Source organism: Spinacia oleracea, chromosome 3 (genome assembly GCF_020520425.1).
Source record: "Spinacia oleracea cultivar Varoflay chromosome 3, BTI_SOV_V1, whole genome shotgun sequence".
Classification (NCBI taxonomy): domain Eukaryota; kingdom Viridiplantae; phylum Streptophyta; class Magnoliopsida; order Caryophyllales; family Amaranthaceae; genus Spinacia; species Spinacia oleracea.
Genome location: NC_079489.1, coordinates 117,144,578 through 117,170,512, shown reverse-complemented (window position 1 = coordinate 117,170,512; position 25,935 = coordinate 117,144,578). Strand labels below are relative to the sequence as shown.

General features: G+C 34.6%; 1 protein-coding gene across 3 annotated transcripts; it reads left to right on the top strand.

Annotated features, from left to right (window-relative positions):
* The first annotated feature begins 15,624 nt into the window (after nucleotides 1-15,624).
* On the top strand, nucleotides 15,625-25,511 carry LOC110779945 (peroxisomal nicotinamide adenine dinucleotide carrier). 3 transcript variants are annotated; one of them, XM_056840698.1, is made up of 12 exons: nucleotides 15,625-15,781; nucleotides 16,748-16,903; nucleotides 17,008-17,121; nucleotides 17,397-17,471; nucleotides 20,083-20,213; nucleotides 20,441-20,495; nucleotides 21,033-21,185; nucleotides 21,923-21,991; nucleotides 22,073-22,180; nucleotides 23,635-23,703; nucleotides 24,611-24,665; nucleotides 25,082-25,511. In XM_056840698.1, the coding sequence occupies exons 2-12, from the start codon at nucleotides 16,823-16,825 to the stop codon at nucleotides 25,270-25,272; spliced, it is 1,101 nt and encodes a 366-aa protein (XP_056696676.1). In that variant the 5' UTR covers nucleotides 15,625-15,781; nucleotides 16,748-16,822; the 3' UTR covers nucleotides 25,273-25,511. The 3 variants fall into 3 exon arrangements, with proteins under 3 accessions (XP_056696676.1, XP_056696677.1, XP_056696678.1); XM_056840699.1 differs by having other exon boundaries at nucleotides 15,634-15,781; nucleotides 16,788-16,903; XM_056840700.1 differs by lacking the exon at nucleotides 15,625-15,781 and having other exon boundaries at nucleotides 16,786-16,903; nucleotides 16,982-17,121.
* Nucleotides 25,512-25,935: the final 424 nt, after the last annotated feature.

Here is a 25,935-nt window from a genome sequence, read left to right as displayed (position 1 = left end):
AAGGGCACCAATAATCTACAAATTATTCATTCCTTATTAATTCTAATCAAGTTGTTTTAAGCTTAAGGATTTGTAGACCTAATCAAGAATTTATGACTAAAAGGGCTCCCACTTAAACCAATAAATTCATATGCTTTACTAATTTTATAAAAATGTATTTCTAGTCTAACCGGAAACATACAAATTTAATTAAAATTTAAAGCTCATATAAATTTATAATTGAGTCCACATATTTAATTTATTTTCAGTCGTATTTAAATTAATTCATGATTTTAATTTTAGTAAAATAATTAGAATAAATGAAATTTATTATAATTATAATATTCAAAATTAAAATCCAAGAAAATAATTTAAATTATTAATTTTAAAATTAATTCAAATTACATAAACTGAAAATTTCAAATTAAAATTTTAAAACGATCTAATCGTAACACAAGGTACGCAACATCACCACGCAACGCACAGCCATAGGCCACACGCACGCAGCCATCGCTGGCCATGTGCGCGCAGCCTATGTGCTGCGTCGCATCTGCTGCTGCTCACCATCGCAAGGCATCATCGAAGCACGCTCGCTGCTCACCATCGCTGGGCGCGCGCCAGCGCTCGTCGCACGCGAGCCAGCGCTCGCTGCGCGCGAGGCTTCGATGCAGGCGTAGCGCTCGTCGCACGCGAGCTAGCGCTCGCTGCGCGCGAGGCTTCGGTCGCTGCGCGAGGCAGTGCGCGTTGCACGCGACTGCTCGCTGCCTTGTTCCTCACCCTTGCCCACTCGCCCATCGCACATAGCACACGACACAAGGCAGGGCTGCTGCCTTGTGCTCGTGCACCATAGCCTTGCTCATTGCATTCGTACCGCATGGGCGACGAGCTCCCTTGCTCGTCGTCGCATGCCCGCACTATACAACACCCCTTAAGGGTAACACGTAGCGTCCATTGCTTTGTGCGTGCAAGTTATATGAGCGAATCGCATAAAAATTAAAAATTTTATTTTCAAAATTAATGACAAATTAATAAATCATATTAATTTCATAATTTTAGGGCGAAAAATCGAAAATTTATTAATTAATGGCAATTTAGTTAAAAAGGACCTTTTATAACCCAAATTTTGCGAGAAAGGACCTTATATAATTTTTTTTGTGAAATCACACCTTAATGTAAATTTTTTTTGCGAGAAAGGACCTTATATAATTTTTTTTTGTGAAATCACACCCTAATGTAATTTTTTTTTGCGAAAGACAACCAAAAGTAAATTTCCGGCATTGACTGAGCTTTTTCGGCCATTGACTTGCACGTGAGAAGCACGTGTGACTTGATTTTGCTAATCACACCCAATTTTCCTCCAAAATTCTAAGCTTTAAAACCTAAAGTTGAAAAAAAAAATCGAAATAAAATCAAGTTTGAAAATTCAAGACTCGGGAAAATCAATGTCTTTAGCCAACGTAAGCCACACGTGCTGCTCACGTTGCAAGTCAATGGCCGGAAAAGCTCAGTCAATGCCGGAAACTTTCCTTAGGTCCTTTCTCGCAAAAAAAATTACTTTAAGGTGTGTTTTCACAAAAAATTTATATAAGGTCCTTTCTTGCAACATTTGAGTTATAAAAGGTCCTTTTTGGCAAATTTGCCTTAATTAATTGATTTCCGATTAACATGGATTCAAATCTAGGTCATAAAAATTTAAAATTTAACACAAATTTACAATTTTTATGGTGGTTTTTAATCATAGGTATCTAATTAAATTATTAATTAATTATGAAAATCAAATTAATTCTAAATTATTCCAATTTTCAACAAATTAATCATAATTACAAATTAGATTGCATAATTAACAAGGCTAGGCATTCAAACTTGTTAAACATATACAGTAGGTTAATAAAAAATTCAAGATTTAACAACAAGAATCGCAAATATTTAATTTAACATCTTAAATTTACAAAATTTTGCGTTCGAAAAACTAAAACCTCCGAAAAGTCATAGTTAGGCTTCGAATTTGAGAATACTGGGTTCGGCCGAAAAAAATTCTTTTTGTCAAAATTTTAGAATGCCTTTTACATGTGGAATTGACACAAAAATCACTCGATTTGGATGAGTAACGAAGAAACTGCCGAAAAACTGCGTACGTATAATTAAATAAACGCAATTTGCAATTAATTAACAATTACGAAAATTAATCACCCCTTTTAATTCTTGCAAATTTTTAATATTTAACCATGTTTATGAAATTTAGATTATGAAAATAATAAGAGGCTCGTGATACCACTGTTAGGTTATGATACATATGATAATACATAAATCATGCGGAAAAACCATAAAGCCAGTAAAGCATATTATTTACACATAATCATTTAGCATAGTTTAGATGCATACACTTTGTTGCGTGCCCTCCCTAGCTGCGCCCGAACCGAACAAGAACAAGTCTTTAGGACTCCAAGTGTCGTCCCTCCGTAGATAGTCCACAGTACGTCCGGATCCGCCTCAAGTTAGACCAACTAGAATTGCCCTTAAGGTAGTATAGATTTTCGGCTAGGTTAGTGCAAGTGTATGGTTGAATTTTTCTTTCAAAAACTTACCCTTTAGAATACTTCAATCGTGTCTGTAAATAATGACCCTAGGCACTTATTTATAGAGGTATGGAAGAGGAAATGGAATCCTATTAGGATACTAATTAATTTAATTAGAATCCTGCTAGGACTCTATTAAATAAACTTTATCTAATAGGTTTAGGATTTAATCTTTTATCGAATCCCGATAGCTTTAGGATTTGCACACGAGCATCGCACGAGCACCGTACACCCGCGCAGGCCTTGCGGCCCACGCTGAGCGCACAGCGCTCGGCCCATGCTGCTGTCCGCGCGCGCCCATGGCTTCGGCTGGGCCTGGCTTGCGCTGGGCCTGGTCGAGGCTTGGCGTGTGTTGGTGATGCGTGTGGCTTGCTGGGCGATGGCCTGGCTTCGTGCTGGGCCTTCGTCTAGCGAGCCTCGTCCGACGCTAATTCGTACGATACGCTTCTGATTAAATTCCCGATTTCGGAATTCATTTCCGATATGAACAATATTTAATATTTCCGATTCCGGAATTAATTTCCGTTTCGAACAAATATTTAATATTTCCGTTTCCGGAATTATTTTCCGATTCCGATAATATTTCCGATTCTGACAATATTTCCGTTTCCGGCAATATTTCCGATTCCGGCAATATTTCCATTTCCGATAATATTTTCCCATACGTACCATGTTTCCGTTTCCGGCAACATCTACGACTTGGATAATATTTATATTTCCGATACGATCCATATTTCCGTTTCCGGCAATATCATCGTTTCTGGAGTATTCACTTGCTTGTGACAATCTCAGCTCCCACTGAAACCAAGATCCGTCGATTCCGAATATCCATAGATAGAGTATTTAATGGCATTAAATACTTGATCCGTTTGCGTACTATTTGTGTGACCTTACGGGTTCAGTCAAGAGTAAGCTGTGGATTAATATCATTAATTCCACTTGAACTGAAGCGGCCTCTAGCTAGGCATTCAGCTCACTTGATCTCACTGAATTATTAACTTGTTAATTAATACTGAACCGCATTTATTAGACTTAACATTGAATGCATACTTGGACCAAGGGCATTATTTCCTTCAACTCACACATGCAAATATCAAACGGAAATACGTCTACTCAATTATCCAAATAACAAGCAAGGGAATCCACATTAAAAATCATCAAGATTCTTCCTTGGGACGAGCAAATCCTTTTTAGTGCTTTTATTCAATCACTTGAGACTTTTTTTTGGATTTTTTTTTTACTATTTAACAAAAAAAATTGAAAGAAAAGATAAATAAAATGAAAGAAATAAAGAAATTTTTTTGATTTTGACTTTATATAAAAAAATGAAAAGAAACTCCCCCAAGCTAGAATTAAGCATTGTCCTCAATGCTTGAAACAAACACTCAAGAGAAGGGAGGGGGGGGGGAGAAAACACGCATTCAACCAATATACATAGTTTCGCAAATCACAACACATTAGAGAAAGAGAAATGGAGTCAACCAAATCAACATTTTCAATGATCCAACCTCAAGCCTCAACAAGTCATATGCCAATCAACCCATGGAGTAATGAAAAGAGGAAGAGGAAGGACACTACCAGATAGTGGGTGGGTGTAAATACCCACAAATGACCCAATTTCTCCATTTGTAGTCAACTTTCTCCAAAATCGTGCTTTTCTTTCCTTATGCTATCGAAAATGAGCCCTTATTCCACTTAAGTACCTAAAACAAGATCAAGAATTGAAAAGAGAAATAAGTAAAATTCAAATGAAATAAGAAAATGAAAGAATTAAAACACGGGTTACTTCCCGAGAAAGGCTTGTTTAAGGTCTCAAGCATGACCTTTCTAGTAAATACCAAGTCAATGATCGCAAGAGTTTATCATATGCACTAGCACACATTTCATTAGATAAATCATACGCAATGACAATATGCGATTCATGCATAGAGTATGATAGAACTCAATGCCAATGAGGAGAAGGATGCCTAAAAGAAGAAGGATCAAAAGAAAAAAACAAGAAATTAAGAAAAAGAAGGATCAAAATAAGGAAACGAAAAAGGAATAGGCAAACTCTCCTCAAAAACTCTTTTTGGTTGGCAAATTTACATTTACGCTCAATTAGAATCGATTTGGACACTTGGAAACAAAATGGAGCAAAGGGCTTTTCATCACCATCATCGAAGCATTCATTCAAGGAGGAATGAGTGGGAATGTAATCCCCAATACTCAATTGCTCAATATCATGCATCATAGGTGGCAAGTTAGCCTCAAATTCATCTCTTCTACATGAAGCATCCCGAATGGATTCATTTAGAAGGCTAGAGACTTCACTCATTCCTTTTACAAAAGATTGAGATGCAACCTCAAATTCCATAATGGAAGAATCCATTTTAAGTTCTTCTTGGCAATCTAAGTGAGCTATAAAAATACGAAACTCGGACAATGAAATGACCGACTTGGATTGCAAAGCATTAAGGAACTCATTATGAAGAAGCTCATGGTGGAGAGACGTGAAATCATCAAGTGTATACGATTCATCATTTTGAGGGATAGAGATAGTTGCCAAATATTTGCAAAAATTTTCAAAAATAAGAAGAAAACAACACAAAGTAAAAGACTATGCACAATGACCTAGACTCGTCAAACTAACACAAACTAATGCAAATCGTAGTCCCCAGTAACGACGCCATTTTAAGTGACATAAATTTCACTCATTACTATTCCATGAGGATTATATGATGTGTATTGATTGTGAATCATGTGAGCTTAAAGTGTTGAGAATTCATGTTTGATGTGTGAACATGCATGTTGGGAATTATTATTGAATCTATGTAATCTACGTGAACGAGCATGTTATGGATTGTTAATGCTTTATGAAGCTTTGTGAACAGTTATTTTGTGATCTTTAATAATCGCTGAATTATGTCAAGCATGTTGTTCAATTTGATATGCATGTATGAGTGTTTCGCATGCAAGTTATGTTTATGCTATTGTATAGAGTGTCTAGCATACTTTGAGCCAAGCGTTTATGCCTCAGTGCATTATTTATTCTATCGCCGTGTAGAATATGTTAGGGAAGTCTATGTGAATTGAACTAAGGACTATTCGTGCTATGGGCACACCCCGCTTGTTAACAGGCAATGTCGGGTTATCTCAAACAGTGTTTTGAGAAGGAACAATGGGAGTAATATCACTTGAGTCTTATGTTTGATCACAAGTACTAAAGGATTAAAATGAAGTGTTTATGTTTGACTGCTTGCTTTGTTGTTGAGTCTTGAGTCGCCTTGTACATAAAATATTAATTAACGTAAAGTGCAACTCAGAATGAGCTTCAAAACTCTTGGAACGTATATACCTTGAGTATGAACAATGGGGGGGAGTCTTGCCGGAAAACTTGTACTCCTTGAATGACACAAGACGTAGTTTCATTCTTCTTTTTATGCTTTTATGCACTAGAATTCCTGTCGGTATGGCCCGACTATCGGTAGGAGTCTGACTTATTATTATTTGATGTATGGTTGGCTCCCATCATCCTTTTCTTTCCTTTTGAGGATACTTTATTTTACCCGTTCGAAGCTACTTCTTAATTAAATTGTGAGTCAAGAGTTGTGTCAAGTGTCGAGTCTTGTCTCCATGTTTACTGGTTTAAAAAATGGCTTTTGCATGTGGATTATTAATTCGTTGAGTGAAGCATTTTAGGATAGAATATTATTCTAGCTTGTTCGTACTCAGCTTTTGCTGACTTCGTGCTTTATGTCTTTCGCTCATGGCCTTCTCCTTAATGACCCTATGATGATCCATCATTGCATTTGCGTTGTTGGGGAGTAGATCTTAATAAAACAGGTTTGTGGAGATAACTTGCGGGAGAAGTTCTCATGGGGATTATGTTTGAGAGTTCATTTCTACTTCCGTACTTTATAAACTCTACTTTTATTTTTAGTCATGACTATAGTATGGTTTTGAATCTTAGTTAATGGATTTTCTAAACTATTTAATGTTTGGTTTTGGGCCTTAATGGTTCCAAGTTGTTTTATGACCATTAACTATTTATTGTGTTTGAAAGTTAGTTAAATTCCACTGCGTAATTCTGGTAAATAGCCTTAGCCGTTATCACGGTGGCGGTAATATCTTGGTAATTCCTTTGTTTTAAGTTGGAAAATGTTTTATAAAAAGCAAGGAATTATTAGGGTGTTACAAAGTGCTAATCATGAGCCTAAGGCTGCTTTCTAGTAATTTATACTACAAAGTGGTATTTGCACAGCTCTAGTTTGAGAGTTGCTTTGCATTAATTAATAATGCAAGGTGGTAATTCCTTAAACTACGATTTTTTTTTTTAAAAAAGACTACTTGTTGCGAAACTTTAGAATTTTTGAAAATTATTTTCCTAAAGTCAAAATGCTATTTTGAGTACTCAATATTTTGAAAATTCAAATACCAATTATTTTAAGTTATTCAAATTTAATTTGAAATTTCGGATTTTAATTATTTTTAATTAATTGGGAATTTATTCGAAATTCATTCGAATTATTTTCGAATTTTCTTTTCTTTTTCTCGGAATTTCCGAATTTTCAAAAAAATAAAAAAAAATAAAAAAAATCATCCGAATTATTTATTTATTTAAATATTTTAAGAAAAATTCGAATAAAGCTAATTAAATTATTCGATTATTTATTTTAATTTTCGATCTTAATTTTAATAATTTCTCTTATATTTGAAGTTATTTATTTAATTAATTTTGAAAATTGTTATTCTTTTTCAAGTGAGAAAAGGGTAGATTGAGAAGGGCATTTAATTTAAGTGTGCATTTAATTAAATGTTATGTGAGGAGCATTTGTTATGCATTATGTATTCAAGTGCGATTATGTTTTGTTTTGCTTTATGTGATTAATTGCATCATAATTCATGATTAAACACGTAATTGCGCGTTAATTATGTGAACTATTCTTTGGGGGAATTGTTTTATTGTTGGGAACGCGCTAGTAAGACTTTAAGTTGTGTGTTTCAGGTGAGAAAATGTTTATTTCAAAGTTCGCCGACCTAGGAACTCTAGAGAAGTTAGATTGTGAGACTCACACATCTATGTGAAGAAAATTGAGTTTGCATGCAACTATTTCGCCTCAACCAAGCATTTGTATGATCTAAGGAATAAAGATGTTATGGCTAAGATGGTGATTCATTTCTTACCTCATAGAAACTCATATATAGAGATTAAGAATCGCTTCCATGATATGCATTCTGAGAGTGGTGTTCCTAATTACTTCAAGTATGGTACTCCTGATGGTAGATGGAAGTACGACATGGAGGTTATGAATACTATTATAGAGCTCGCAGAGCAATTCTTTTAAGATGGTAGAATGGTAGAGAGTGTTTATCATATGGAGCATGATAGTGATGTGGAGAACCCCACAAATGAGGATATGGATGGAGATATTAATGAGGACAGTGATGATGATGTTGTTGAGATTGAAGATCCTAATCCCACTATTCCTGAATCAACAATTGAGATTTCTAATGACACTGAAGTTGAGTCTGAAGACAATGAAGAGGTCGATAGTAGTCTACAATAGAATAATAATGAAGATACGGAGTATGAGTCTGACCTTGAAGAAGACTTTGATGATCCTAATGATCAAGACTTCACTCCGGAGTACTACAATGAAAGGAATGATCGTCCAGATGACTCTAGCATTTAAACTTATGTAATATCTTAGTTATTTTTCGTTCTAACAATCAATAAAGTATAAAAGCTACTCTTTTATGGTTTAGATTACCTATTATTTACGGATTATAGTAGCACAATAAACAAAGGATGTATGATTCTTACATTGTGGCAATAAAAAGTATTTAAATTCTTTTCGTTATCCTTAAGTTCTAAGTTATGCTTAAATTGAGTGGTTGTCGCAAAGGGATTTACTACTATTTCTTCAATGAAATCCTACTTGTATGGTGGTAAAATATCCTACCACTTGAATTTATGATACGAACGATAATGGGAATGGGCCAAGGGGTGGCGCCACTTTCCCCATGTTCGAAATTATGTGTGAACTTATGTGTCGTTGTTCTGACTTGTTTGGTACTTTAGTAATGTCATGACCAACCTATTCATTAAAGTTAGTCTTTTCTTTTACTCAGGAGACAAAATATGGCTACCCGAGTGATTGTCGAAGTGGTTAGGCAATTAGCTGAAGTGGTGCAGAACTTAGCACAGAATAGAAATAACCAAGGGCTTGATCCAGCTGGTGAAATGTTTAAGAAGGTGGCCCAAAGTAAGCCTCCTTTGTACCAAGGGGAAATTGGCCAAGTGTACTTGAGAGCTGGTTAAGAGAGTTTGATAAGCTTGTAGTAGCTGTGAACTGTCCTGAGAACCTTAGGGTAAATAGTGTTGTTTATTACCTTAGGGGAGAAGTCAATCTGTGGTGGAAAAGGTCTGAAGAAACCTTGAGAGCTTATATAAGAGTCAGAATGAGCTTCAAAACTCTTGGAACGTATATACATTGAGTATGAACAATGGGGGGAGTCTTGCAGGAAAACTTGTACTCCTTGAATGATACAAGACGTTATTTCATTCTTCTTTTTATGCTTTTATGCACTGGAATTCCTGTCGGTATGGCCCGATTGTCGGTAGGAGTCAGACTTATTATTATTTGGTGTATGGTTGGCTCCCATCACCATTTTCTTTCCTTTTGAGGATACTTTATTTTACCATTTCGAAGCTACTTCTTAATTAAACTATGAGTCAAGAGTTGTGTCAAGTGTCGAGTCTTGTCTCCATGTTTACTGGTTTATTAAATGGCTTTTGTATGTGGATTATTAATTCGTTGAGTGAAGCATGCTAGGATAGAATGTTATTCTAGCTTGTTTGTACTCAGCTTTTGCTGACTTCGTGCTTTATGTCTTTCGATAATGGCCTTCGCCTTAATGACCCTATGATGATCCATCATTGCATTTGCGTTGTTGGGGAGTTGATCTTAATAAAACAGGTTTGTAGAGATAACTTGCGGGAGAAATTATCATGGGGATTATGTTTGAGAGTTCATTTCTACTTCGGTACTTTATAAACTCTACTTTTATTTTTAGTCATGATTATAGTATGGTTTTGAATTTTAGTTAATGGGTTTTCTAAACTATTTAATGTTTGGTTTTGGGCCTTAATGGTTCTGAGTTGTTTTATGACAATGCACCACCCATTAAGGGTAACACTTAACTTCCATTGCTTCGTGCGTGCAAGATTGTGAACGATTCATAAAAATCAAAACTTTTATATTTATATTTAACCACAAATTAATAACCAATACTAATTTCATTAAATTTGGGCGAAAAAACAAAAATTTATTATTCAAATTAATTTTCGGTTACATGATTTCTTAGGGATTAAAATCTAGGTCATAAAATTATAAAAAATTTCAACTTTAACAGGTTTTATAGTGGTTTTTAATCATAGGATCCTAATTAAATTATCAATTAATTATGAATTTCAAAACAAATTCTAAATTATTTGAAATTCAACAAATTAATTATAATTACAAATTAGGTTGTATAATTTACAAAATTAGACAATAAAATTGTTAAACATATACAGTAGTTCAATCATAAATTCAAGATTTACATACAAGATTCGCAAATATTTAATTTAACATCATAAAAATTACAAATTTTGCATTCGAAAAACTAAAATCTCCGTAAAATCATAGTTAGGCTTCGAATTTGGGAATTCTGGGTTCGGCGACAAATCTTTGATTTTTGTCAAAATTTCAAAACGTCTTTTACATGCGAAATTCACTATAAAAACATAAGATTTCGACCATTATTGATAAAACTGTCGAAAATCCTACGAACATAAAATCAAATGATCGCACGAATTTGCAATTAATTACAATCACGAAATTAATCACCCCTTTAATTCATTGCAAATTTATAAAATTTAATCCATGTTAACTATAATTGATTATGGATTTAATTAGAGGCTCGTGATACCACTGTAAGGTTATGAATAATACAAACAATTTAATTCATGCGAAAAAATCATAAAGCCAGGAATCCAAATTAATTGTCACGTAGTCAATTAGCATAATTTAGGTTACATTCAATGTGATGCGTGCCTTCCCTAGCTGCTCCCGAACCGAATAAGAACAAGTCTTTAGAGCTCCAAATGTCGCCCCTCCGTAAAAAGTCAACAGCACGTTCGGATCCGCCTTAGGTTCAACCAACTAGGATATTACTTAAGGTTTTATGCACTCGGGTTAGGCTATAAACTATGCTCTCTCTTGAACACAATATATGTAAAGAATATGTTTTGATGTATATAAATTATGAGGGCTAGCCTTATATTTATATGGTAGGAAATAAGGAATTTGAGTCTGACTAGGAAAAGAGTTACTAACCCTACTGGGATTAAAATTCTTAACCAATTAGAATTGTAGCAATAATTAAACTCTTAATTAATCCAATTCTAGTAAGACTAGGAAAACTAATACTTAATGCCAAAGATTACTTGGAAACTAAGTAATCGGACTTTTCTTGGAGCCCAAGACGAAGCAACCAACACAGCCACAATGGGCCACGCTAGCGCACGTGCTTGCCTAGGCCCAAACGCAACCGTAGCTGGCCCAAGGGCCTAGCGCGCTGCAGTTTAGCCTTGGCGGGATGCTACTGCCTTTGCTTGCTCGTGTGCCTTGGCTTGCTCGCGGCCCACAGCGCTCCAGACCCATCGCCTATGGCTGGGCGCTGGCGCTAGGCTTCGTGCTCAGTGCTATGCGCTCGGCCTCGTGCTTGTCGAGCGATGGGCCGGCTCGCTTGCCGCCTTGTCGCTCGTCGAGCTTCCGATTCGTTTTCCGATTCCGGAATCTATTTCCATTTCGAACAAATATTTACGTTTCCGTTAACATTTCCGATTCCGGAAATAATTTCCTATTCCGATAATATTTCCGATTCCGGTAATATTTCCGTTTCTGGCAATATTTCCAATTCCGGCAATATTTCTATTTCCGATAATATTTTTCGATACGAGCCATGTTTCCGTTTCCGGCAACATCTACGACTCGGATAATATTTTATATTTCCGTCATGAACCATATTTTCGTTTCCGACAATATCTTCATTTCCGGAATATTCGTTACTTTGCCTTTTGACGATTTCAGCTCCCATTGGAACCGAGATTCGTCATTTTCGAATGATCATAAATAGAGTACCTAATGAATAATATATTCACTTAAATACTTGATCCGTTCACGTACTATTTGTGTGACCCTACGGGTTCAGTCAAGAGTAAGTTGTGGATTAATATTTTTAATTCCACTTGAACTGAAGCGGTCTCTAGCTAGCCATTCAGTTCATTTGATCTCACTGAATTATTAACTTGTTAATTAATACCGAACCGCATTTATTAGACTTAGCATTAAATGCAAACTTGGACCAAGGACATTATTTCCTTCACAAACCTGAGACCTTGATTGAGGAGTAAGAGCAGTGGCGGATTATCAGGGGAGGCCATATGGGGCCTGGTCCCTGGTACCGGCCCAATAAAAAAAAGTAAGTGAAGGCTGATTTTAGCCCAGGTAAAGAATGGGACAAAGTCCAACTTACAAATAAACAATTTTTTGCTTTTTCCCAAACACAAATCACACTCCTCCCGTCCACCGTGAATCAATGATGATTCATATGCCATGACCCACTTTTGACTTTCCTATTTTTTTCTAATATTTCCAAATTCTGAAACTACCTAGAATCCTAGTCTTCCCTTCCCTTTCCTTTTCCTTTTTTTGTTAGTTACTCGTACTTTTCTTAATTTCTGCCATTGTTGCAAACTTGTTCATTTCCAGCCAAAAACACTTTCCTTAAAAATCATATCTACTTTATTCTTTTTTAATTTTCCTCTGTTTGTATACATGTTTATATATGGAAAAAATTATAGGATTATGGAATATGACATTATTATATAATTTTGGTAATATTTTAGTCAAATCGTCATGTCAATAATAGAAAATATTCTTACTCAGTCAAATTATCATATTAAGTATATCAAATATTTTGGTCAAATCATCATGTTAAACATATAAAATATACAATAAGTAGTAGGGTGGAACTTGTTTATTATATTGTTAAAATGGGTATGTTCGAGATTTATTAATTACGCAATAGATTTAAGGGATAAATATTTCGGTTAAATATTTTATTAATAAGATGGTCAAATAATAATTTTCAAATATCCGTGCGTGCACGGGACTTAATCTAATTCAGTATAAGATTGTGATACTTATTATTTCTAAGGCTTATGTTTCTTGTTTTACCTACTATATTTTTTGTTTAAAATATTTTAAATATTACCCTAGTGTATACTTTTATTTATATCATGTTCAGTTTTCATCGGCCCCTGAAAGAAAATCTTTCAAGATCCGCCATTGAGTAAGAGGTCATTAACCACTCATGTCAACCTCGGTCAATTAGTACAGTTAAGGACGAGTCATGGCCTTACCTCATGGTTTGGATCAAAGTTAGCTTAGAAATTTTAGCATCCATAAGTTGGAAGTTCAACTTGATAGCATAGCTTGCGTCCATAATTTGAGAAGCAACCAAATGATGAGAGGAGATTGTGCACGTGATCTTGAATATTGTCTTTTGATGCTTAACGAAGTTGATTGGGAAGTGTTGGTAGTTCATGTGTATCGTGAGAGAAATATGGCGATGTAGTAGCTTTGTTAATCATGGCACGGGCACGATGGGTAGGGCCGCACATAAACTCTCTTTTTTGTAAGTGCTTAACAACAAAAATCTTAAAATTAGTAAGAGAGCTCGATAGCACGATAGGATCCAGCCCGTCACGAAACGTGAGACGACCTATTCATGATCTTCGTTTATAAAGAGAGACACGAGCCTGACACAAATTTTTCTTGGGTTGTTCTAGTTACGAGGCACGACCCAAGAAGTAGGCCTACATGGCTAGCACACATCCAACTTCATCAAAGAGACCTTTCATTTTAAGGCCAAGGGTTTACTTATAAGGCTAAGGGTTTACTAGCGCCATGTGATTTTATTGTTGAAATCTTACTGAAAAGATGATTTTGGCTTTTACACATCGCGTGCATTTAAATCTAAGTAACTCTTATTTTTTTGCCATGGCTCTCTCTCTCTCTCTCTCTCTCTCTCTTTAGGGTTTATTTATTGTTGAAATCTTATTGAAAATATGATTTCGGCTTTTACACATCACGTGCATTTAAATCTAAGTAATGCTTATTGTTAATGCTTATATGTGACCAGCTACACCATTAACTTGATGGTGTGCCGTGTTCACACTTATAAATAAACCCATCGCGTTTAAAGCACATCGCGTTGGTTAACCGAACATAAAAGTAACACCATCGTAGAAAATAAATTAAGTAACATCAGTCTATACAATGAACCTCTAATATAAAACCGCAATAAAACAAGAAAATTAATAGCGAATACAATGTATAAGTAATTAACACCGACCAACATAGAAAGTCAAGTAACACCAGTTTATACAAGGAACCTATGGCATGAGTTCAATAAACTACAGTAAAACTAGAAAAGTAACAACGAATACAATGTATAAATAACACCAACGTAGAAAGTCAAGTAACACCAATCAATAACCTTCTCCAAAGTAGTTGCGCGCACGCGTCAAATCATTAAATCGATGGTGTGGCTGGTCACACAGAAGACGCGATGTTAACAATATTCATTTTCCCGTGACTTTTTAGGACTACCAATAATATTTCAATGCATTTTATATTTCCAATATTTTCTCTTTTAAAAAGAGAGTAAAACTTTGAAAATGTTTTTGAAAACGGTAAGTCTATTAACAATTTTATGCTCAAATTCAAAAGCTATATATTCTTTAAAATCATACAGAGTAAAAACAACCATTGATATACAAGTATTTTATAACTTTATATTTATACGTAATCATGGTTAATCATCAAAGAATAATCATTGTAATATTAACTTTATTTAATATTAATAGATTGTTCGTTTTATACTTGAATATATTTCAGAAAAGATAATTTTTTTTACGGCCCATCCCATATAAAAATTATGGATCCGTCGCTGATTATGGATACAACAGATTTATAGACCTCCTTGTCGAAAAAGGTTGTAAATTACAGCGATATAAAATAAGGTGTACAAAATGTTTGATACACTAAGATCGTAGTTATGGTGAAAGGAAATTTTTATTTGATTCTATTGTTATGTATTTGTTAGATTCAAATCTTTATGTAGGTGTCGTGTGACTTTTTATCGATGAGTTAGGACTGTTAATTTTGGACTTAGTTTCAATTCCTCCAGTTCAGTTCAGTATAAGTTCTATTCAGTCAGTTTCATTCAGTTCAGTTCAAAAGAATGACATTTGTTCATCTTCGTCTTTAATAATTTATTTTATTATTATGTTTATTATTATAATGTTAAAAATTACTATTATTGTATTGCAATGTACGTTCATCTTTATATTATTATTGTTATTGTTTAATATTTATTATAATTTTAGTTATTGTTTTCTAATTTTTAATTATTATTTGTTATGTACTGACTCCGTCTCTTTTTGTTCTTTACGTTTTCATTTTTGGGTGTCCCAAAATGTTCTTTACATTTCCTTTTACATTATCACATAAATGATTAACATTCTATTAAAATTTGTGTCTAATTATTATTTTAACCAATTATATTCATTGAGTCATTTAATCTCTCACACTTTTCAATTGGGACATTAAAATTTTCTCATTTTCCCAATATTAGAATTTTGATAAAAGTGAAAATATTATAAATAAACGTAATTTGTCTTGTTTAATTTAAAAAAAAAAAGAATCTCAATGCACATTAATTAGTCGTTAAAACGCATGCAAAACACCAAACGTAAAGAACAAAAAGAGACGAATAAATTACTTATTTATTATTTACTATATATACATTCAGTTTCATTCAATTCACTTCAGTTCATTTTATTTCACCTCTGTTCATTTCAGTTCAGTTTAGCAAAAAAACTAAAAAAATAAAATGAAGAACTATATTTGATCATTTAAAAAAAGAGAAAAAAGAAAGAAGATGATTTTGGCTTTTGGAAAAGGCCCTATTTGGTTCATTATTAGTAAAGGAAAAGGAGGGTTTTTATTTTTTTTCTCCCACGATATTCTTTGCCTGTGGCGGATGTTATCCAGTAGTAATTTAGTGTTGACGATATTCTCTGGCGAAAAATAATAGTGACGCACGTACTGCTGCTTCCAAAACCTATGGTAATTTTCTCCTATCCCCTTAATACCTGATTTATTTTTGGTGCGTTGATTTTTCCTTGATCTTTCTGTAATTGATTTCAGTAGAATTTCAAATTTTGGTAGAATTAATTCCCAATTTCATTTCTCATCGCTGTTGGGTTTCCCTAAATTTAATGGAAAAAAGGATGATAGTATGAATACTTTTGTTTTTGGTTGATTAACTGATTTTCAGAAAACTCAGATATCTCAGAGATTTTAGATAATTATTAGTGAAATTTTAAGAAATTATAAGTGAAATTTTAAGAAATTATTTGGTATTTCTGTGGAAATTAGGAATTGCGGAGTACAGTCCAAAGTTAGAAACTGGGGACATGGGATGATTTGCAAAACTATCAATTGTAGTCTTTACTAGTGTTACCTAATACTCTAATCCCCACGCCCAGCGTATTGAAAAAGGCGAATTATAACAAAAATGGAAAATCTTGGGTCCAATTCAACAAATTAGGTAGAGAATTGCATATTGTACCGAATCAAATATTCTCGTATTAGGGTTCTATTTGGTTTGGCGGAAAACGGTTTGAGTAAAAATTGATTTTCCAAGGAAAAAGCAAAATTACAAATTAGTTTTCCTTTATTTAGTTCCTTACAAGAAAACTCAGAGAAAAGGAAAATAAGAGTAGATGGGAAGAGAGAAAAGGGAGGTAAGGAGGAAAAGTGGAAAGCTAAAAGGGGTTTTCCTTACTTTTAAATGGAGAATGTTTTCCACTCATAGAAGAAATGTTAGAAAATTGTTTACACCCTTTGCCAAAATTAATAAAGGAAAATGAGTGAAAAGGGGAAAATTATTTTCCACCGAAAACATTTTACACCAAACCAAACACTCCCTAGGCAAATCTTGTAGTTACTGATAAATTGTTAGAAGTTTAAGTAGAGTTTGGTAATTTGCTGTGCGGGGATTAACTACTGATAGTTGCTACTCTTATTCAGATTTGTAATTCATCCTAATCCAGTTTTCTGGATAAAGCGGTGCCTATTCTGCTGATGCACTGATCAGGAGAAGGCATGTCGAGCGCTGTAGCGAATGGACTTGCAGGAGCAGGAGGTGGTTTAATTGCTCAGATTTTAACATACCCTCTTCAAACGGTATAAAATATGGTGTAACTTTTTTTCCTAAGTTTTTAGTGTACAATATGTACTTATAATCTAATTAAGAGCAAGTAGAATTTGTTGTGCCTATGTTATTGTAGGTTAACACACGCCAGCAAACTGAGAGAATTGTCAAGAAAGGGCTTGATGGTGGCCATGAAACCTCTTCCTCTGGAAATCGGCGTCCTGGAGGCACACTTGTTCAAATGATCCAGGTTAGTTCTATTTCACTTAACTGGAAAAATATTTTTCTCACAATTTGAATGTCCAATTTTATGATATGTTTCGTTGGAAAAATGAATTAGTTGTCACCCCCGTACTCACTTGATGCACATATTTATTTATTTGATTTCTCATTATCAGTCAATGTTCATGAACATAATTTTTGAGGTTGTCTTGATTCCTTAATTTAATGCCTTTATTGTTTCCCAAAAGCCTTTAATTTTGTGTGAATGACTTCCATCCTGATTCTTTTCTTTTAAATGTTCAGGTTATTAAAACCGAGGGTTGGGGTGGACTTTACAGTGGTCTGAAGCCTTCTCTGTTTGGAACTATTGCTTCACAGGTCAGTCTATGTTCTTTGTTATTCTAATTTCCACCACAAGGAATCAATCTTCATTAAAATGTACACCTAAATCATTAGAAAAAATCCATTATGCAGAAAACTGAAACAAAATATGTAGTACTCCATATCTCTTTTCAAAAGATGACCGGCTTCGTTGACATGTTGAAAGATAGTTATTTGAATGAGACACATCACACATGGCTCGACTCCACCTTGTTGACCAATAGGGTATATTAGTATTTTTGACATAACAAATTAGGGAAATGGAAAACTATATGATATTTCCGTTTTAGGAAAATGGTGTAGCTATTTCTAAATGGAGGAAGTATTACACCTGAATATGATGGTGTCCTTTAAAAACAAATGGAATAAGACAATCTTTGTGGATAATCGCGGTCGATAGACTTTTGATTCATGTAGCCGATCTCGTCCTCTTGGGAACAAGTCTATGATTTATCTGTTGTTGTTGTTGATAACAAGCAAGATTATTTGTTGTACTCGAAAGATTCGAGGTAATCATTTTTGGTTACTTACTCCAAACTTCTTCATTTCCCTAAACTCGGTTTCCTTTTACTTGCAACACACCTCTTTGGCGCGCAATTTAAGAAAGAGATATAGATGGCAAATGGGTAAATTGCATAGATAAAAAATGCGGTATCGGTCACGGTCGCGGGATCGGTCGCGGAGTCTCGGTAACGGAAATGATGCGTTAGTCGCGGACCGTGTCGCGGTTGTCGCGTAGGAATTTGAAATTTAAAAAGAAGCCCCATGTCAGCCCCATTCACTACCTACCCTAGTTCCCCTCCCCTAAACCATACACGTGACATAATTAAAATGAATTCCTTTGTCTACCTTCTCTCTCCTCTCTTGTTTTAGATTTGAAAATGGAGTTCTCTACTCTATTTCAATGGAGTTTCTCCATTTCTTTCCTTTTTCCCTTTCTTTTTGTCGAAAACATGGGGAATTCGGCTGAAAACCGAGTAGATGTGAGGTTTATAATGTTTAATGCGGACAAAATTCGTTCGGATCGGTTGTACCGGCCGAGATCTCGCCGTTTTTAAAAACACCTTTACAACTCAGGATATCTCGTATCGCCAGCCTCCAAAACCTTGTTAACTCGGGCGATACGAGTTAACTCGGGCTAGTTTTTACACCATGGTAAATTGTTAAAAAAAATACCATTGTAAAGAGGAAAGGTTCAGGATATACTTCCTTAAAAAGCGTGCCAAAGAGGTGTGTTTCAAAAGATGACCAGTTTCAGTAACATGTAGTAAGATAGTAATTTGAATGAGACACATGACTTGACTCCACCCTCTTAAGGGCATATCATGATATAAAATTTTGCTATAAGTAAGCTTCTTAGAAAGGTTTACCCTGGGTAGAGACACCCCTACAGGTTCTGATACCATATCGGGTAAAAGCCCAATCATAGCTGAATGAAAACAAAAGAAAGAAAAACTTACCTCAATGAAGAATTCAATTAATAACTGTGCAATGAAAACAACTGTTTTTCCTTTGAAGGAAATAAGTCAACTTAAAAAGTAACTGTTCAGTTACCTTGATATGGTTAATAATATTGGTATGGGTACCAAACTGACAGATATTGGTTTGTTTGCTGTTAAAAACCATATTCTATCAGGTTCTTGTCAATTTTAACCTATCCATCTTTTCACAAATACACCTAGGACAGAGAATTTGAAGGTAGATCGTGATGATCCTTGTATCAGGATTCAGGACACCACCTTTTGGGGGTGATCTATTGAGGATTCTTTGGTTTGTCGAGCACTGGGAATGTTCATCATGGATGTCTTAGCTAATACGCACTACTTTCATAATACTAGCTATGATACATATAGGAAAACAGATTCCTCGGCAATTAATGATTTCTTCTTTACCATTAAAGAATGGCGTGAATTGGAAGGCCTAATTCTAATAGATAGCTAATGCTATGGAGCATGTATACCCTTACTAGAGTACTTGAGAAAGTCAAACCTTTAATATCAGAAGTTCTGAGATCTTGAATCTTTTTCATTATTTTATAAAATTACCGATTAACAAGCTTACCAAATAGGAAGATGGGAAGCTAAAATGATATTTCCGTTTAGGTAAATGGTGCAACTCTTTCAAAACGGTGGAAGTGTTACACCTGTATATGATGATGAAATCTTTTATGTGCCTGCGATACCTTTAGCAGACAATGGGAGGAAGACGATCTTTATGGATGACCACAATAGATAGACTCTTGATTCATGTATCCGACCACGTCCTTTTGGGAATAAGGCTATGATTTTGTTGTCCTTGTTGTTGATAATAGACAAAACTATCATTTTTGGTTACTCAATCTCCCTTAGTGAGTTTTTAACTTTATACCTTATGTTAGAACTGGGCCACTGGGGTGTTCAATTGTGTTTCAAGTTCATATGAAATGCGGTTTTTCTTTGAAATAGCAAGTCTCTAGATGTCTGATATGCAGTAATGCTGTTTTCTGGGGTTTAGTAAGTAAGAAATATATTAAAAAGTCACTAAGGATGTTTCACCTTTCCAACAATCTATTATGTGCTTGATTGTTTTTCTTGAATATTAACTATTTCTATTTACTTTTCATCCCTAGGGTGTTTATTATTACTTCTACCAAGTTTTCAAGAACAAGGCTGAGTCAATAGCCACTGCACGCAAGGTCAAAGGGCTAGGTGATGGAAATGTTGGAATGATTTCGTGGCTTGCTGTTGCAGCGATGGCAGGGTAAAACGTTTTGGAAGCATTAGATCTTTGTAATTTCGGCACACTAGTTGTAGTTGCTTATGCGCCAGTTCTTTTCTAGTTTCCCTCTGCAAAGTATCTACCAAAACTGAGTTCTGTCTCTGAGAAATGAGCTGAAATCATTTCAGGAAATTCCGTTCTGTTGATTTCGTTATGTGTTTTCTTTATGCGTTATCTGTTTATAACTTTATATCATATCCAAATTGCAGATCCTTGAATGTTTTGCTGACAATTCCAATGTGGGTACTCGTCACTCGCATGCAGGTGCTTTAAGATTTCCCCTTTAAATAACATTTATGCATGAGAAATTGTATAACTGTCTTTTATTGGTCCCAGCTTCGTATGGTTAGAGGAAATCTTGTATTCTTGTCAGTTAGCATACATATTTAGAAAAGTTTCAACCAGGCTGCATTTTCTTTCTTTCTCTTGGGGGGTGGAGATGAGGGGCATTAAATCTTTAATACTACGGATTATATCAGAAAATTTGTGTTTAATTAGTTGAAATAAGGATTTTAATATGGGTTGTGAAGGAAAAAGATTAACCCTTTAATATGGAGTATGAGATAAACAAAAATCAAATCGGGCTTTCAACTTTCTTCATATCACTTATTCGGCTAGCATAATGGGAACTTTCCAGGATGAAAATGGTAGATAGCTGTATTCAATTATTCATTCCTGCATCACCTGTACCCTTTCTGAGATTGAATTTTGGTTCTGCTACACACTTGGAATGGGAGAGTGTGCAGCATATACTTCAGAGTTCGTTATTTATCTAATATCTTGCAGCGTCTTTGTTTATAGACACAAACCCAAGCAGAAAGAAACATAATGGAGAGAAAGAGGGACGCCCTTTTGAGGGAAGCTTCTGAAAACAGTGCGGCAGCGTCTACATTGCCCGAGAAGTTGGCTGAACTCGAATCGTCAAAACCGAAACCATATGGAACATTGCAAGCTGTAAGTATGTTCTTTCTTCCAATAGGTTGCCAAATTTCCCCATGTAAGTGACGTTTCTATTACTGATGAATGATGATGAGGCCAACCATTGATGCGTTAGTAAATGTCTTACTGAACTTTCAGATTCACTGCATGATCATCCATTTTGTCTGTGTGCATACTTTATTTTTGATCATACTTGCTTGCCTATTGTTGGACATGATCTATTGATCATATTTAATTTCTTATCACATGGCAAAAATGCAAGATAGTTTCCTGCAAAAATACGCAGGTCCGCAAATTAATTTTTTCCCGTATTAACATGTTGGTGGACATAAAAGGAGAATGAATTTAATGTTTTCCATGTGGTGTTTGGCTATATATACTTGTGAAAAAAACTGAGTAGGTTTATTAGAGACAGAATTTGTTTTCATATAGGTGTGACCCCATTCATCATTCAAGACTCCAGTAAATAGCCTTGACTGACTTCTGACTTTACTTTTAATTTGAGAGTCCCCCAACCTGAACCTGTGTGCTACCCCTGGGTTTTGAGTATTGCAATGTCCTATTTAGGAAATGTCTTTTACGTAAAAAATTTAGTTGTTGTGCACTCTTTCATTTTTTTTGGATGGTTGTTTGATTGTTATAGATTTCATGTATGTCCTCCTTTGAGTGATTCTTCATCAACAGCTAATTGACTTGTTGCTTCTCTGTTTCTTTTTCTTTTTGGTGTTGGGGGGTATTTAAACTTCTGACAGGCAGCTGAGGTTTACAGTGAAGCAGGAATTAGAGGATTTTGGAAGGGCATTATTCCTACCCTGATAATGGTTAGTTTCTCATAGATCCATGAGAAATAAAAATGAAAAGAATTTTTTGACTTTTGAGTAACAGTAATGAACAATCATCAGGTTTGCAACCCATCAATCCAGTTCATGATTTATGAGACTTCACTAAGGTCTCTCAAAGAAAAGCGGGCAACTAACAAGCATGGAGTGAAGCAAATAACGGCTTTGGAGGTAAGATAACTTTCTTGCAATCTCGGAATTCAAGACCATCACACCTTGTAATCTTTGTCCAAGATCAAGATGTACTAGTGTTGTCCTTTATGGCCAATCAAACAGTGAATCTCTGTTAAAAGTTACAAATTTGCTAGATAAAATTCTTGCTAGTGGTAAAAAACAACCTTCCTTGGACTCAGGGGCGGACCCAGAAATTTATAAATGGGGGTCCAAAAAAAAATTTATGATTTGCTTTCTAATTTTTCATAATTGCTCTTTATAGAGGGTTAAAGATGAGAGGTAAGTACTCGGAATATTAAAAACGCCATAATAAAATATGTGGAGGATTTATGAACTTTAATTTTGGATTTTCATAGCAATAAAACTCAACACCTAGTCCAAATTGCAAACAATAACTTGGCGCGATTTCAGTTTAAAATGAAAAAACGAGTTTTTCAAACTTCAAATGAGATTTACTTTATTACAATAATTACCACTAGAAGTATATCTTAAGAAAAATACAAAATATCTTTGAAGAAAAAATAACATTACTATTTTACTGTGTTTTTATAAAAGTAAAATCATGAACCATTGTAGAAAAAAAAGCGATGAAGAAAAAAAAATAAACATAAAGAAATTAGATGATCAACAAAGGGGACAAAGTAAACGACAAAAAAATAAATGAAAAAATCCATTTAACTTCACTTAATAGGATTTGAACCCTGGTCACGTGGGTAAAATAGTATTCAAGCAACCATTATGCTTCAAGTACATTTCATTATTATAAATGTAAGTTAGTTATACATAACTTAACTATTTCAACTGTAATTAATTCCCCCAATATCAATTTTACAGTTTTTTTTCAAAAATAATGGGGGTCCCCTTGGACCCCTCTAGGGGTACATAGGTCCGCCCCTGCTTGGACTACGAATTGAAGCCAAAGTAGCTAGCATGATTTCCTTTGCAAACCTACTCTTAAGCCAAGGAGACAGTTGAATGGCTAGGGGGAGGGGGGTCGGGTCGGGTTTCATGACCTATCTGCATACGAAGATAATAAATAAAAGGAAAGGAAGATAAGTCTCATTAGTCATCTAATAGCCTCTCTCATAGTCAACTGTCCTGTAAGCAAGGATTTGCCTATTGATCTCATCCGAGTTGGGACTGCTCCAATGTTATGTGAGATGCTACACAGCTAGACGAAGCAACCCAACCTAAGTTGCTTGAAATGGAAGAATAACCGAACTTCTGGTAGCCATAAAGTCGAGTTGGACTGACCACACTAGTCCTTTATATATTGCGAGACAGGTTGCAGCACATAGCCGTATTCCAGTTCCTAATGCAACTTTTCCCTCCAAGTCTTCTATGTTTTGGTTTTGATAATTTTTGGTTGCTCTCTGTTGATATTTCTACCTCATTATTGGTTGAAATGTTGAGAAATTGAATTGACTGTTCTAGACATCTTATATGAACAGGTTTTCTTTCTTGGCGCTGTGGCTAAACTCGGTGCAACAGTTGCAACATATCCGTTGTTGGTTGTCAAGGTATTTTGGTTGTTAAAATTTTGAACATCTTGCTGAGTGCCCTACATATGAAAATATTTATTAACAAACAACAGCCACTAAAATGTAGTTTTCTTTTCTCTAGCCTAGCTTATGTTTTCTTGAGGACCGAAAGTTCATACATTCTACATCATCATACTGTATGCGTAAACTAGCTAAAATTAGAGGCATAAACTTTTCAAACTGTTTATTTGGCTCTGCCATTGGTTTAAAAGAAAATAACGATCTCCTATGACGATTCATGTTAGCCGACCCCAAATCATTTTGGGACTAAGGCTTCTACCTGTTGCAACACGTTCCTCCCTTGGCAAAAGAAAATATATTAACTTAAAAGGAAGAAGAGACACCCAATAATCAAAAGGTCTTGCATGCACAATGTGTACAATAAATCTATTGTACACCAACATAACTTTTAACCAGTTTTCTCTAACTTTTACACACTTTTCTCTAACTTTTATATTATTAAAAAAAGTTATTAGATAAACATCTTAAAGTGTTAAATGCTTAATTTTATACATTATTAGTGATTTTGAAGAAATATTTTTTTATTAAAATGAAAAAATTTATCACTAAAAAATAGATAACTTTTACATATATAAGGGTAACTTTAAGCATTTTACGTCAACTTTAACTTCGATGTACAATATTTATCGTACACCCCATGTAAATAAGAATTTGTGATAGCGTCTTCCCTAAACAAATGGTTGTTGCAAATCTTGTAATAAAAGAAAAACTAACTATATGTACGGGGTAAAATTTTCATGTTGTTTGTGAGCACTCTTTTGCTATATTATGATTCCGAATAAATTTCATTGGAGAAGACACTTTATACATTTTAAACTTTTGAAAATTAGTCAACTAATGTGTGAAATTTGGAATAATTTTGCAGTCAAGGCTGCAGGCAAAACAAGATATTGGCAGTAATGTCTCATTGAGATACTCAGGTGTGTTAGATATGCTTACTAGCCTTGAGGCTTCACATAGAAATTTAAAGCATGATATTGTCATATTTGTGTGACGTTTATTTTCTTAAACTGTTTTATCCCTTTAAACAGCTGTTCTCATAATTGTGTGACATCACATTTCTTAAATTATTTTATCCCTTCGTACTGCTGTTTGCTTTATGCAAATCCTCAAGTTTACTCTCTCAATTTGATTGACAATGTCACTCTATTCATTTTATTATTCTGTTCCAAATTCTTTTTGATTCTGGGACCATAGTATTATTAGCTGATGTTCAACTTTCGCAGACATTTATCCAGTGTCTTCAACCTCTGACATACAGTTCTTGTTTCTTCAATAGTAGATAATAACACTTGATTGATTCTGAAGATGTTCTTGTAAATCTTTTGGTTAACAGGTACGCTGGATGCAATTGTAAAAATGATCCGATATGAAGGAATATTTGGATTTTACAAAGGGATGAGCACAAAGATAGTGCAAAGTGTTTTTGCTGCGTCTGTACTTTTCATGGTGAAGGAAGAGCTTGTCAAGTATTTTACGATTCTGGCATATAAGAGTCGCAAGATCAGACTCAATGCATTAAGATGATGATGATGTCACTGGCAGTCTGGTTAAACCTTTTCTTCTGGACATCAGAACTATTAGAAACTTCAAAAACAGATACCAAGTATTCTTTTATCCTTATTATAATGTACATAACTTGAAATTCTTTGATCATTACTCTTTAGGTTTACTAGCTTTGATAGGCGATAGCGAGCAAATTAAATACTCTGTATTACTACAGTGATACCCATTTTAAGACTGAGGACATCTTTTCTGCGCCTGAATCCTGTATTCGAGTACGGAGTATTTGAATTTACGTGGAACTGTTAATTGACAAGTTAGAGCATCTCTAATGGTAAGCTAATTTGCTTGTTATGCCACATAAGATTTCAAGCTATTTTATTGTCTAGCTAATTTATGCTTTAATGGCTAGCAAATAACTTGTTATTTAAATTGGTCCTATTTGTTCCACTTGTCAATTATTTATTTGGCAAATTTGAGTGCTAGTTGTCAAGTAAATTAGCTTAAAGCTAATTTATTATCTTCACTCCAATGGTCTAGCTATTAGCTTGAAACTTTTATAAATTTCAAGCTTGTCCTTAGCTACAATCATTGGAGATGCTCTTATAGACTTGATGTTAAAAAGGTTCTAGTTCTAAATCATCAACTTTGGGATGATACAATGAATATTTGAATAGGCATACGGCA

Excerpts from the sequence above, each read along its gene's own strand:
- LOC110779945 (XM_056840698.1), top strand. The coding sequence starts at position 16,823 with ATGTCGAGCGCTGTAGCGAATGGACTTGCAGGAGCAGGAGGTGGTTTA. Across the intron at positions 17,122-17,396 it reads CACTTGTTCAAATGATCCAG|GTTATTAAAACCGAGGGTTG; the intron begins GTTAGTTCTATT and ends TTAAATGTTCAG. Across the intron at positions 23,704-24,610 it reads ATCCGTTGTTGGTTGTCAAG|TCAAGGCTGCAGGCAAAACA; the intron begins GTATTTTGGTTG and ends ATAATTTTGCAG.